We start from the raw sequence: 13,240 nt of genomic DNA, 5'->3' as shown, positions 1-13,240 counted from the left end.
AGCAGTTTTAAATCTCCTGTCATATGATTGCTACAGCCACTATCAACATACCATTCTCCATTGGTTTTGATCTCAGTGGTTGTGCAATTGGCATAAAACAGATTCCCTGTCACATCTATTTGGTTTACATAGTTTGCCTTCTGCACATTTTTATTCACAGTACAGTCCCTAGCAAAATGTCCAAACCTATCACAGTTATAGCATTTTGGTTTCCCCTTGTATCTGCACTCACCAAAATGATGCTTTGAACACACCTTGCATTGAGGTTTTGCATTCTCCTGATTTGTAGAATTGACATTCTGTGCAGGATAACTGTTCTGCTGTGACTTGCCTTTTGACTCCCATGGCTTTCCTTTAGAATGCCAATTTCCCTGTGACTTGGATGAACCAGACTGAGATCCATTTTTATTCTGACCTTTGGGATTCACAGTGAAAGAGGCAAATGCCTTCTCAGCTGTATCAACATTATGCATTTCAAGTCTTTGTTCTTGACTCTTCAAAATGGCAATCACTTCCTGCAACTCCACAGTTTCTAGAGTCTTTGTGTTTTCAATCACAAGACATAGGATCATACTTCTTACTAAGACTAATTAACACCTTCTGAACCTGCCTCTCATTTGATAGAACTTCACCAAATGTTTTCATTTGGTTGATCAATTCATTTAGTCTAGTAAGATAATCAGATAAGGTTTCATTATCACGCATCCTAGTGTACTCAAATTCACGTATGAGGTTTTGAAGTTTTACCGATCTAACATGCTCTCCACCATGATATTCTGAGTACAGCAGATCCCAAGCCATCTTTGCAGAGTCAGCATTTGCAATCCTGGGAAAAATCTGATCAGAAACTGCATTTTGGATAATTCCAAGAGCTTTCGCATCCCTCATGAGAATGGCAGCTGCTTTCTCATCAACTTCTTCTCCTGAAACATCCTCAGATTCATTCTTCTTCTTTGAATCTGGGATTGTAAACCCCTTCTCTACCAATACACATACAGATTCACAAAAACACTAGCATGGCCTCAGAGCCAGGTTCGATTATCTGAAGCTAGGCGTTCGTTTTGTGAAGAAAATCGATCGGGGTGAAGCTCATTCATAGCTCACGAAGCAAAGGGTATGCTCAGAAGCCTGGACTGGATTATAATGAAACTTATGCACCTGTAGCCAGATTGGACACCATTAGAACACTTATTGCTCTTGCTGCTCAAAAGGATTGGAAACTGTACCAGTTTGATGTGAAATCTGCCTTCCTTAATGGTGTGCTACAAGAGGAAGTCTATATCAATCAACCTGAAGGTTTTGTAATTAAAGACAAAGAGGACAAAGTTTATCGTCTACATAAAGCTCTCTATGGTCTGAAGCAAGCACCAAGGGCTTGGTATGGAGAGATAGACAGCTATTTCACTCAATGTGGTTTTAAGAAAAGCCTAAGTGAAGCAACTTTATACACCAAAGAAAGGGGAGATAAGGATATCCTAATTGTCTCTATTTATGTAGATGACATTGTCTACACAGGGAGCAATAAGGAGTTACTAGATGAGTTTAAGGAAGATATGATGACTAAATATGAGATGACAGATTTAGGTCTCTTGCATCACTTTCTTGGCATGGGGGTGATTCAAACCAAGTCTAGTATATTTCTACATCAAAAGAAGTATGCTAGCACCTTGTTGAACAAATTTGGTTTGACTGAATGCAAATCTGTAACCACACCTCTTGTTGCCACTGAGAAACTAGCTAAGGATGATAGGAGTGGAGCTGCAAATGAAGAACACTACAGAAGCATTGTTGGTAGTATGCTGTACTTAACTGCTACAAGACCCGACATCATGTATGCTTCAAGTCTGCTAGCTAGATTCATGCACTGTCCTACAAACAGGCATTATGGAACAGCTAAACGTGTTTTGAGATATGTCAAGGGAACTCTAGACTACGGCTTAGAGTATGTGAAAGGCAGGAAATCAGTTCGATCGGCTCTGTGGTGATTGGGGAGGATCAGTTGGTGATAGCAAAAGCACATCGGGGTACGCTTTTACCTTTGGGAGTGGAGTGTTTTCTTGGGCTTTAGTCAAACAGAACTGTGTAGCATTGTCCACTGCAGGCTGAGTACATCGGTGCTGAAGCAACTACACAGGCTATTTGGTTGTGTTTTGTGCTAGAGGACTTTGGAGAGCTACAAACTGAAGCTACTTCATTGCATTGTGACAATATCTCAGCAATTGCAATCACTAAAAACCCTGTGTTCCACCAGAAGACTAAGCACATTGATAGAAGATACCATTTTATCAAGGATGCTTTGTAAGAAGGAGTCATTGATCTGGAATACTGTCCTACCAACGAACAACTAGCTGACATTTTCACCAAACCATTGGCCAAAGATCGGTTCAATTATCTCAGAGGCATGCTTGGAGTGAAATCAGCTCAAGACTTAAAGGGGAGTGTTGAATTATAAGTGCTCAAGCTGATTTCATAAATTAGATACGTTTAGTTTTCTTATTGTTTGTTTTATTGGTAATCCAAGTGTCATCGTTTGATTGGTTAGTTTGTGGATGGCTGAGATTGCATTGTGATGTAATGCATCCAGCTGTCATTGTGCCTAACGGATATATCCTCACACCAAGTGTGTGTGTTTGTACTGTACAGATTTCTTACAGAAGAAAAATGAGAATGTTCTCTCTGCTACACGTATAGCAGAGGAGTTTTGGATTTAAGCTTTTCTTCTCTCCTTGTTTTTGTTCTCTACCAATACACATACAGATTCACAAAAACACTAACATAAGCCACAGAGCCACCACGCCGGACTGCTCGGCCACATCATCAGATTGTCCCATTAGTTTTAGAATCGGGGAGGTGAATATGTACACAGGCAATAGGAGAATGCAGCAGAAGAACAGCACAATCCATGACCTTTGCATGTACGTCCCGAACATGTGGTACCTTTTAGCCCCAAAGGCCTGCCCATATAGCGTCTCTAGGGCGATTGCCATTCCTAACTAATTGATTGTCAAAACAAAACAAAAATGAAAAGAGTCATTAGTTATAGTTTGACATAGAAATGACTCATTAAACATATAAAATGAAAAGTATTTGTACATTGTGGTTTATTTCTTAGGAAGAATGTCTCCTCACAATTTTTCTTTTGAAATTTCAATTAGGCCAATATCATATATGTTTGTAAGTTTGGTATACATTGTTGGTCCATGTCCATTCTCTGATAGCTTAAGCTTTTGGGGATGGTGATTGTCTAACATGGTATCAGAGCTTTTCTTTGCAAGTGATCCTAAGTTTGACTCTTGTTCCCCACTTCTTTGTCGGTTTACAGGGTGTAGGGCGGCTATATCTATATGATTGTCTCTCTTCTCCTATTTGTCACATATGGCCAAATTGAACACCAAAATTGCAATCGACTGAAAACCCTAGACCAATGTAATTGGCCTAACAAAGATACATGCAAAATGTCAAGAGTGAAAATCAACCAAGTATATATTAGAGTGAGTTGAGAGATTGAGGTATGCTGAACTAAATCTATAATTACCAAGAGAGCAAAACCGAAGCCAACAATGATATTGGTGGCAATGGAAATGGAAGCAAGTTCAACGTTGCCAAGGTGGCCAGCAAAGGCTTGGGTAATGACGGTCATGGAGTAGCCAGCCAAGCGGTTGATGATATTAGGACCTACTATGCGCCATAGCTTCTTGGACTCTATCCACACTCTTGATAAAAGTTCTTCATTTTCTTCATCTTCTGAATAATTAGTGTTTTTGCTCGACGATTCTTCCATGTGGATGCTTCCCTGCGTAGAAAAAATGTCTTGTCTAATGGCCTAACAAATGCGGAACATTTGCAATACGGTGTAGAATCATTAGTCAGAGTTTGAGTTATAGGATGTTTATTTATCTGGAATTGGTATTAGAATTATTCCAATTCCTGATTTTCCGTGTGTTTATTAACACATGGGTATTGTAGTTATTCCTACATTTATTAGAACATAACGAATAAAAAATTATGTAGGTTCCACATTAAAATCTGTAATCTAATACTTGAAAAAATCTTGAAGTAGATTAATTGGGGAGAGTAATTGATCTCATACCTAAATATTCTATTTTAGATTTTTCGTCTCAGATTAGTATTTGGAACTTCAAACCTACCACCGTCATTCAATACTCTGAATAATGAACCGTGTGAATAATTAAGGACAACTATGTATAAGATTGAGTATAAACAAGATTTTCTCAACACATTCGTCCTTTAAGAAAGAACAAGCGTGGTGCAAAGTGAATCAAAATAAATGAATAACCAAAATGTCAGATATTTACAAATGTATAGTATCCCCGAACTTCAAATTAATTAACCGAAAATAAATTCACACCTTTGTTTGAATCTCATGAGTTGCGCACCTTTGTTTGAAGCCGTTCATTGTAAGCAAATTGAGAGGATTCAGTCAGTAGGATAAAGACTCATTATTTAATAGCAAAGGATAAACGGAAGAAGCGTTCTTCTTCCTAAAAGAGGAGTTGGGCTCGTCTTATTAATGAGCTAAACGTCTCTATTAAGATTAGTTTAACTATGGGTACTTCAAGGGATCTTCACGTTCGTTCCTTCTAACATATAAAACGTGCACTTTTAAAGTATCTGTGCAGTAAGGGATTTATAACTTAAATGGTTTTATATTGTACGGTTTAGTTATCATTCAATTATGGGATTTTTGTAGACATGTCACATGAACTTATACCTCAATTTCAATTTGTCACCTTAAAGAAAAACTTAAGAGAAACGTCACCTTAATTTTTCAAAATTCATGATTTGTAGTTTGACTTTAACACAATCCAATTTTCGATCCATTTTAAGGGTATTTTAGTCTTTTCTATTTTCAAGGGTATTTTAAAAATGGAAAAATCATTATAAAATTGTTTATACATGGTCATAGAGAGAGAGAGAGAGAGAGAGAGAGAGAGAGAGAGAGAGAGTACAGGGGTCCTGTGCAATGTGTTTTGGGGGAGGGTGAGCTTGGGGTGGGGGAGAAAGGGAGAGAGAGGTCTATTTTTTCTAATTTTTTTAAAAAAAATTGGAAAGACTAAAATAGCATTCAAAATGAATGGAAAATTGGATGGTGTTAAAGTAAGATGGCAAATCAGGGATTTTGAAAAATTAAGTTGGCATTTCTCTTAAATTTTTCTTTAATGTGACAAATTGAAACTCATATATAAGTTCAGGTGACATTTCGTACATACAACTGAGATTTCCCCAGTTGCCACTAAGGCTGACTTTTGAATTGATATCTTTGTCTAGCTAGAAGTTATAGTTTGATACAATATACAACTGAGTAGCCACATATTCTGATATGATGTTGCAATTTCATCGTTTATTGTTGCAGAAGAAAACTTAAATTGGGAGGAAGGAAGTGCTGTTGGGAATGCATATTATAAAAGTGTCCTTCATTTTCTCATTTTCCCACATTGTCTTTCTGTGCGTTTAAGCGACATTCTGCACACCGAGAGCACAAATTGAATTGCATTCGCTGTGTCCAAGGATACTTGTCCTGCTTGAAATTCTTTTTTGTTTTTTAAAAGCAAACGATAATTCATTCAAATAATCAAGAACAATAGAGTCAGCATGTATCGAAGTGGTCTCGTTAAAACCTTCCCAAAGAAAACCACATGGGACAAAACTTCGGGATAGGAAAGAGTACCACATATGCTAAGAAATTACAATAGAATAAGGAAAGGAATGCAGAGAAGGACAATCATCTTGAATGCAATCCATGAGTAGTCAAGAAGGGCACTCATCCATCCAAAATGATAGGCTAATTCACGAAGACAAAAGTGAGCAAGCCGGTGAGCAGCTCCATTAGCTTTATGAGGAACATACTGAACGGTAGTTTGTGGTCTCATCATAACTCAATTAGGCGATGAATCGCATCCACCAAAACCCCTTTTGATGCAAGCACTCCTCATCAGTGTTAATCATTTGAACTGCTATCAAAGAGTCAGATTTCACCACAAGAGGCACACAAGAAGCATCCAAAGCAAAGGAGATTCCAACCTTCAAAGCATATATCATGGCAAGGGTGGACCACGCTTAGGGCTGTCATAGCCACTGCAGGTTGTGGTGATAGTGTTCTTTATCACAGCATCTGTTGATTCTGCACACAATCCGAAGGACCTCAGATTTTAAAACCGTGAATACAAATAGAGTGACAAAACTATTTCATGAATCTAATTTAATAAAGAAGGCTTGAAAGAGCAGTTTGGTAACAAACTCCAAAAATATTACCTTGCAATATTTACTTACCAATCAAAATCCTATCCACTGTGCCTCTTAATTGAGATGCAACGATCTTAGCACAATTCACAAATCTGCTGCTCCTGCAGAAATATTTTGCATGTACATTAAGAAACTGGAGTAATTTCCACTTAATAGAGTGTCCACAAACATGGTTGTCGTTTTAGACACTACAAGGCAAAGTTAATGAGAAATTCAATGGGAGTAGAATGTGATTACACTTTCAAAACAGAACCTTAAACATATTGTACGCACAAGGTCTGAAGCAAAACATGTATGTTCCTCAAATTGTTGCGTTAGGAAAAAATAAAGTTGATATTTTCAATTTGTACAATTTGAGGCAAAGATACCTTGGAGAAGAACAAGTCTTCTATGGATCTCATGACACTCTGACTCTGTCCAATTCCATCTTGATCAAGTTAATTACAGCAACCGAAGCTACTAATTCCATGCGACGAACTGCATCGTTTCTTCTAAAGCTCAGATGTGTCAAGTTTGACGGACCTGAAAGAATTTGATCAATTCATGTTCAGTTTCTTCCATATTCAGGGCCATAAAAAATGACAACAAATATTGAGCATATAACTGGATAGAAAAAGGACGGGAAGAAGAAGGAAAACTTTCGGAATAGATAAATAAACCAGAAAGATCCACAGCCACAGAAAGTAAAGGTGACCCTTGTGAGGACTGAGGAGGTGACATCCATGCATCCATGATTTGCACCAGGTTATTGTCCTAAGTAGAGACCCTGCATAACAAAATGGCATAAAACACGAGGACTAGGAGGTAAGCATGATGAATTGAAATCAAATGAGGATTTATGTAGCAGAGACGAGACTTGCTGCGAACAGAAACGACTTGATTACGTACTTGCTGCGAACAGAAACATACTAGATAAGTGCATTTGGAGAAAATACTTGGTAAAGACCTGCTGTGTTGATTCTCCATATTCCAAAGGATCAAAGAATGATCAAAACTCATTAAGGAAACCCAAGGAATGTGTTTATACCTGCAATTTATGGAAATTTCGCACTAATTAAGCTGGATATATAATTAATTTTTATAAAAATCAATGAATTAGCATATAGTTAACCAATTGAAAAGAATTGAAAACAAATTCAATAACTAATTTAAATTCCTCCTTTGTATTTATTGATAACAATTATTATAGTTAATTATCATAAGTACTAATTTAAAGAAAATAAGTAAATCTGAAGATGGTAGCAAAGCAACTAGAAACTTAAATAAAATTAAAGAATTACAAGGAAGGTGTTCAAAATTACCATTTAGCCTAAGAGGTGGATCAGATGGGCAGAGCCCATCATCAATCCTCCTCCATTCCAACTCCGTCTTTTTTCAGCACATGTAACATCGCCAAGCAGCCCAAAACACAAGACCCACCATGAGATATCCAAAGCAACAGCAGCACCCACAACCCCAAAGTCCAAAACATATTGGTCAACCAATATTTGTATCATAAAATGTTAGCTTCAGCTTCCCTTAATTCTTCTTTTATTTCTTTTGGTTGAAAGAAATAAGTGGACCTTTTTTTTTTTTTTACCTTCTTTCCACTGTGAAAAGAAATGAGTGGACTTTTATGTTCGAATCATACCTCCTTTTCCCAATCACGTCGTGTTGTCACGATGGCCAGCAGCACTGTTTGGACAGCAGTTCCACCAAGGATCATCCCACCCCATATACCCTGTTTTTATAAAAGAAAAATTCCACAAGCATACTGAGATAATGTAGTAAATTAGTGCTTGAAAGAGCTCATTAGAAGTGTACATATTATATGAATCAAAACACCCAAAATTAAGAGACAAACATATAAGCAACTGTCGTATTTTTTGGTAAGTAAAGATTGTATACCTACAACTAATTTGTAGTTAAAAGGTTTACGAACGATTAAAAGTTAACCTGATAAGACGGGTTGAACACCGTTAAGTAGAATTGTAACAGCCAAGAGGTAAGACATTGCACTAACTGATTGGAGGACATCAGTGCTGGAAGTGAATATGTACCCAAACTGATCACGGAATATAATAATAAGTATGCAGAAGAACAGGACAATAAAGGTGGATTCCGCAGCAGAAACTTTTGCTGCAAATTTTGCTGCCTGACCATTTCCAGCTCCCAGCTCATTTGCTACCCTTACTCTGTGAGCGTTCATTACAAAAAAGAATGAACATTAGAATTATATTCAACCATAAGCAAAATAAGAAAATAGATGTCTTTTTTTTTTATTTTTTTTCTTTCTAGTTAATGATCAAAATCCCTGACTAATCTATCTCATTGCTTCTACATAATAATTCTTTTTTTTCTTTCAATTGTTTACTAAAAAAGTGGCGAGAGGTCAAAAATAGTTACCCTGTTCCAGCAAAGAAGGCTAGATGAATCATGAGCTCCCACCCATTTATAGTCATGCTGCAAGTTTCAATGCAAACAACACAAAAAAGAGAAGGTTAAAACTTAAAACTTACAGTTAAAATATGGTGAAATTGAAAATTTACCAAATTAGAAGAAACTGCAAGAAAAAATAAAAATAAAAATTCTCTTTTAGGTTACAAGAAAACAAAGAAAGAAATAAAAAAGAGAGAGATGTAATACCAGAGCATGACACCAGAAGCAGTAGAAAGTTTGACAAATTCCCAAAGCCCATAAAAGGCTTCCATGGAGAAACCAGTCCAGCTCAGTGGACACCAACCACATGTAACATAGCCAAGCAGCCCAAAGCACAAAACCCACCATGAGATATCCAAAGCAACAGCAGCACCCACAACCCCAAAGTCCAAAACATACACAAAAAGCCAACTTATCAATGCATGAAACACTAAAACCACCGAGGAAACCCACAAAGTCACAAAGTTCTTCAGCTGGCTCTGCAAGAACCTCTGCAGTGGGAACAAAAACGCATAGCTGAAGTGCAAGGGCAGAAGCCACAAAGACACCACCCCAGTTTGCTCCGCCACGTCATCGGCCTGCCCTAACAGTTTCAGGATCGGAGAGGCGAAAATGTATATAGGTAACAGCAGAATGCAGCAGAAAAACAACACAATCCATGACCTTTGTAGTAGGTATATCCCCAACATGTGGTGCCTCTTTGCCCCGAAACCAAAAACTAAACAAAAAGCAAAGCAGTGCAAGTAGACAACTTCTTAGACTGTCTGCCATTATGCAATATTATGCAAAAATAGGTGAAGTTTCTTGGATAAAGAGTTGTTGAGATTCGGAGAGTTGTTGATATTTTAATTTTAAGAAAATAAGTAAATCTGAAGGTGGTAGCAAGCAACTAGAAACTTAAATAAAATTTAAGAATTACAAGGAAGGTGTTCAAAATTACCATTTTAGCCCAAGAGGTGGTCAGATAGGCAGGCAGACCCCATCATCAATCCTCCTCCAACATTCTAACTCCGTCTTTTTTCACAAACTTGCCATTAATTTTGATGTTTTGGACTTGAGACGCCTTATTCGCCCACTCCATTTCAAGATTCTGACAATTCATGATGCTCAATTCCCGCAGCGGGGTCTTCCATAAGAAGTTCGGTAGTGCTTTCAGCCCAAGGCAGTCGTCGATTTCTAACTTCAAAAGAGATGGCATTATTGTAATTTTAGAATCCTGTTCTTCTACTCCTTCCCATTCTTCCCACTGCACCATGTCTATAAATTGAAGTTGTTTCAATTTCGGAAACGAGTTTATTAATGTTTGCGGTGTTTCGCCTGTTATTCCCAAAAATTCAACTCCCACCTTTTTCACACTCTCCATCAATATTATCTCTAAATATTCAAGAGACGGGAGTTTCCCCAGAGGAGCCAAAACCCCACAAAATGGAACCTGAAGGAATACAAGCCTTCTCAGATTATGACAGCTCATCATCCAACTGGGACACAGGGTGGTACTGTGGTACCTATAAATAGCCAACGACTCCAGATTTGTATGCACTTGAAAGCCATTCAGTATTTCTTCGTACTTTAAATCCTCTCTCTCTCTATAGTCGTGCCCAAAATCTAGTCCCAAATGAAGGAGGTTCTTCTTGTTCACCAATTCTGCATTTTTAGCCTCACTCCCATCTTTTGCAAACTTCAAGTTTCCTATCCCAAGGCTCCCTTGAAGCTGCTCCAAGTTTCCCAAATCCCCTAACTTGAAAATTCCTTCATCATCCTTGCCACCGTCTTGAAGACACAACCAATCTAAGATTTGTAGATTTCTTAATCTTCCAATCTCTTTTGGTACTTTTAGATGACTACACCGCCAAATATAAAGATGCTTTAAGTTAACCAACTTTCTTAAGCTCACCGGTAGTTCCCTGAGTCCCCTGCACCCAATGAGACGCAATGTTTCCAGATTGAATAAATTACCCACAGAATCGGGTAATTCTTTCAATTTCTCATTTTCACTTAAATCGAGATACCGCAAATGTACTAGTCCACCAATACTTTCGGGAACTTCTGTGATTGAGTTTTGATGTAACTTTAACGTTCTAAGGCTTTTCCATTTTGAAAATGAGTCCGAGGGTAACGGAGGAAGTTCCGAAGTAGAAATCACCAGAGACCGTAAATGTACTAGTCCACCAATACTTTCGGGAACTTCTTTGATTGAGTTTTCTTTCGACGTTAATGTTCTAATGCTTTTCAATTTTGAAAATGAGTCCAAGGGTAACAGAAGAAGTTCCGAACTAGAAATCACAAGAGTCCGTAATCCTTTGCAATTGTAGATTGAAACTGAAAATGAATCATTGTATGTTGACATTATGTTCAAATGACGAACCTTATTATCGACTACCGTGTTTTTCTCTTTACCACTTTCCACCACCTCCATAATAAAACATTCATTTTTGGTGAGAAACTGTACAAAGTCATGCACAATATCATGCATTTTGCAGCCTATAATATCATCATCCATTCCGCCTTTAACAAAATCTTGGAAAAAAGAACGCATCACTAAGTTATCAAAGTACTGTTGGCCTATCATTCTTTCTTTTTCTTTATCTCCTTTCGTACTAAGATATTCTTGTGACATCCAACACTCAATCAACTCATTTCTATCAAACTGATAATCTTTTGGGAAAGCAGCACAAAATAAAAGACACTGTCTGACAGCTGGAGTCAAATCATAATAGCTAAGTAATAGTGATTGAAAAACCTGTTGTTCAACCTCTTCTAATTCCCACATCTTACTCTCCAAAACATCTACCCATTCGTTTTTCGTCTTCTTAGAGCATCTCCAAGGGAGATGTCAAATATCAAACATCAAATTTAAATTTGATGACTGATATGGCAATTTGACATTTACATAATTTTACACTCCAACCAATATGTCAAATAAATAATTATTGTAACAGTCAAATCATCAAGATAAAGAAGAAGAAAAATATAAAAAAAGGAAAATAATAAATTAAAGTAATAGCCAACTATCTTTTAAAATAATAAAATATTCATTTGACATCTTGCTTTTGGGATGTCAAAAATAACATCTCAACCTCCAGCCTTCATTCCACATCAGCTTTGACACATCGGTTGAAGTAATGCGAGATGTTATTTCTAGCCGTTATATGTCTATGTGGCACTTTTGACACATCGATTGAAGATGTTCTTATATCGCATGAGACTAGCTAAAGTCTTTGCAGCTAGAGGCAAGCCATCAACCTTTTTTGCAATCTTGTTCTTAATATCTTCGTCAAACAACTTAGACTCATCTTTTTCTTTGTCAAAGAATGCAATTCTACGGAATAATTCCAAACAATCTCGGTCGCTCAACTTATTCAAATTGATCATGTGATCATTGGTTTCTCCCATCATAATAGCAACCGTCTTATTTCGAGTGGTCACTAATATTCTAGGGTTTTTATCACCATTTTTCAAAGCTGCCTTTAACTGTTTCCAGTTCGATTCAGTGGGATTCCACACATCATCTAAGATAAGGAGAAACTTTTTATCACGAATATTTTCAGATATACAATTCAACAAAATTTGAAACACATTTGAGTTCTTTCGATCATCGTCTTTTTTCAGAACTTCAATGATGGCTTGGGCAATCTTAATCTCTTCAAATGGGTCTGACACACAAACCCATATTCTCTCGTGGAAATGAGTTGTTATATTTTGGTCATTGTACACAGATTGGGCAAAAGCAGTCTTGCCCAACCCTCCCATCCCTACAATCGGGATCACCAATTGATTACCACTCTCACTTTTCAACGTTCTAATTATTTCCTTTTTTTCCTCTTCACGACCAATTATGGTAGACACGTCGACAAAAGAAGTGGTTTTGGATCGTTCAACTTGTTCGATGCCTCTTACTGTGCTTTGAAAGTTATAATTGTTTCTTAAAATGGCTATCCAAGTTAGCCTTTCATTGATTTCTTTTATCCTCTTAGCAATGTCATGACGCATAATTATCTGATCGCCAATTTGACCAAAATAGATAAGAATATTGCCGAGGAAGGATGGAATGGAGAACCGTACCTTATTCCTTTTAGCATGGACAAGATCATTCTCACCTTCTTTTTCTTGCTTCTCCATGTGATGCTTGAGAATGGCCGTGTTCCACTCATCCAAGACGTCATTGATCTGGTACGACGCGTCTTTCAGATTGTACAGCCAATTCTTGACGTTGGCCTCCTTCACTTGCCTCTCCTCTGCATCCTGGAGCAGACCTTGAACTGCCTGGAGATGGAGGATGAGATTTTGGACTTCTTGGTCGACGACCAGGTTCACCTCTTCTTCTATCTGCTCCAGGGTGATGGAAGCCAGCTGTTGTAGCACTACGGAAACCAATGCTTCAGCCATTGTTGTTGCTTGTTGGCTTGGCGTTAGAATTTACTGAAAAACAGGTTTTGAAAAACAAAAGGGAAAATGAAGTGCAGATGAACTACTGGGAAATATGATTAAAGCAGAGAGCAGAGATCTTGAAAGCTAATGGCAAAGACTCAAACGAATGGTTGGTTTAGTGAAGAAAGAA

The 13,240-nt window shown here is 37.6% G+C and overlaps 3 protein-coding genes across 3 annotated transcripts in view; all 3 read right to left on the bottom strand.

Moving 5' to 3' along the window:
• The window catches only part of LOC148919474 (protein DETOXIFICATION 27-like), a 9,011-nt gene extending 5,230 nt beyond the window's left edge, over positions 1-3,781 (bottom strand). Inside the window, exons 1-3 of the mRNA XM_089047103.1 lie at positions 3,536-3,781; positions 2,785-2,993; positions 2,075-2,078 (exon numbers count right to left, since the gene is read on the bottom strand). Of these exons, the coding sequence (XP_088903229.1) occupies positions 2,075-2,078; positions 2,785-2,993; positions 3,536-3,781 (459 nt within the window). The remainder of the gene's footprint in view (positions 1-2,074; positions 2,079-2,784; positions 2,994-3,535) is intronic.
• LOC107880543 (putative disease resistance protein RGA1) overlaps positions 1-13,240 on the bottom strand; it is a 27,555-nt gene extending 14,315 nt beyond the window's left edge. Inside the window, exons 1-6 of the mRNA XM_089045471.1 lie at positions 11,854-13,240; positions 9,623-11,491; positions 9,028-9,400; positions 7,153-7,291; positions 6,924-7,030; positions 6,633-6,786 (exon numbers count right to left, since the gene is read on the bottom strand). Coding sequence (XP_088901597.1) covers positions 9,668-11,491; positions 11,854-13,068 — 3,039 coding nt within the window. The 5' untranslated portion in view covers positions 13,069-13,240 and the 3' untranslated portion in view covers positions 6,633-6,786; positions 6,924-7,030; positions 7,153-7,291; positions 9,028-9,400; positions 9,623-9,667. The remainder of the gene's footprint in view (positions 1-6,632; positions 6,787-6,923; positions 7,031-7,152; positions 7,292-9,027; positions 9,401-9,622; positions 11,492-11,853) is intronic.
• LOC148919473 (protein DETOXIFICATION 27-like) lies at positions 7,895-9,453 on the bottom strand. The gene is made up of 5 exons (XM_089047100.1): positions 9,271-9,453; positions 8,890-9,173; positions 8,650-8,706; positions 8,200-8,438; positions 7,895-7,984 (listed from the first exon to the last, which is right to left on the bottom strand). Exons 1-5 carry the CDS (start codon positions 9,451-9,453, stop codon positions 7,908-7,910), a joined length of 840 nt encoding a protein of 279 aa, XP_088903226.1. The 3' UTR covers positions 7,895-7,907.

Source organism: Prunus mume, linkage group LG2 (assembly GCF_029339155.1).
Source record: "Prunus mume cultivar Tortuosa linkage group LG2, ASM2933915v1, whole genome shotgun sequence".
NCBI classification, from domain to species: Eukaryota; Viridiplantae; Streptophyta; class Magnoliopsida; order Rosales; family Rosaceae; genus Prunus; species Prunus mume.
The sequence above is the reverse complement of the archived record's forward strand: the minus strand, read 5'-3'. Positions and strand labels throughout refer to the sequence as shown.

Coding starts and splice junctions, on each gene's coding strand:
- LOC148919473 (XM_089047100.1), bottom strand. CDS start 9,453: ATGGCAGACAGTCTAAGAAGTTGTCTACTTGCACTGCTTTGCTTTTTG. Junction 9,174..9,270: donor GCCTCTCCGATCCTGAAACT/GTTAGGGCAGGC, acceptor TTCCCACTGCAG/AGGTTCTTGCAGAGCCAGCT. Junction 7,985..8,199: donor TGTTCAACCCGTCTTATCAG/GTTAACTTTTAA, acceptor TTATAAAAACAG/GGTATATGGGGTGGGATGAT.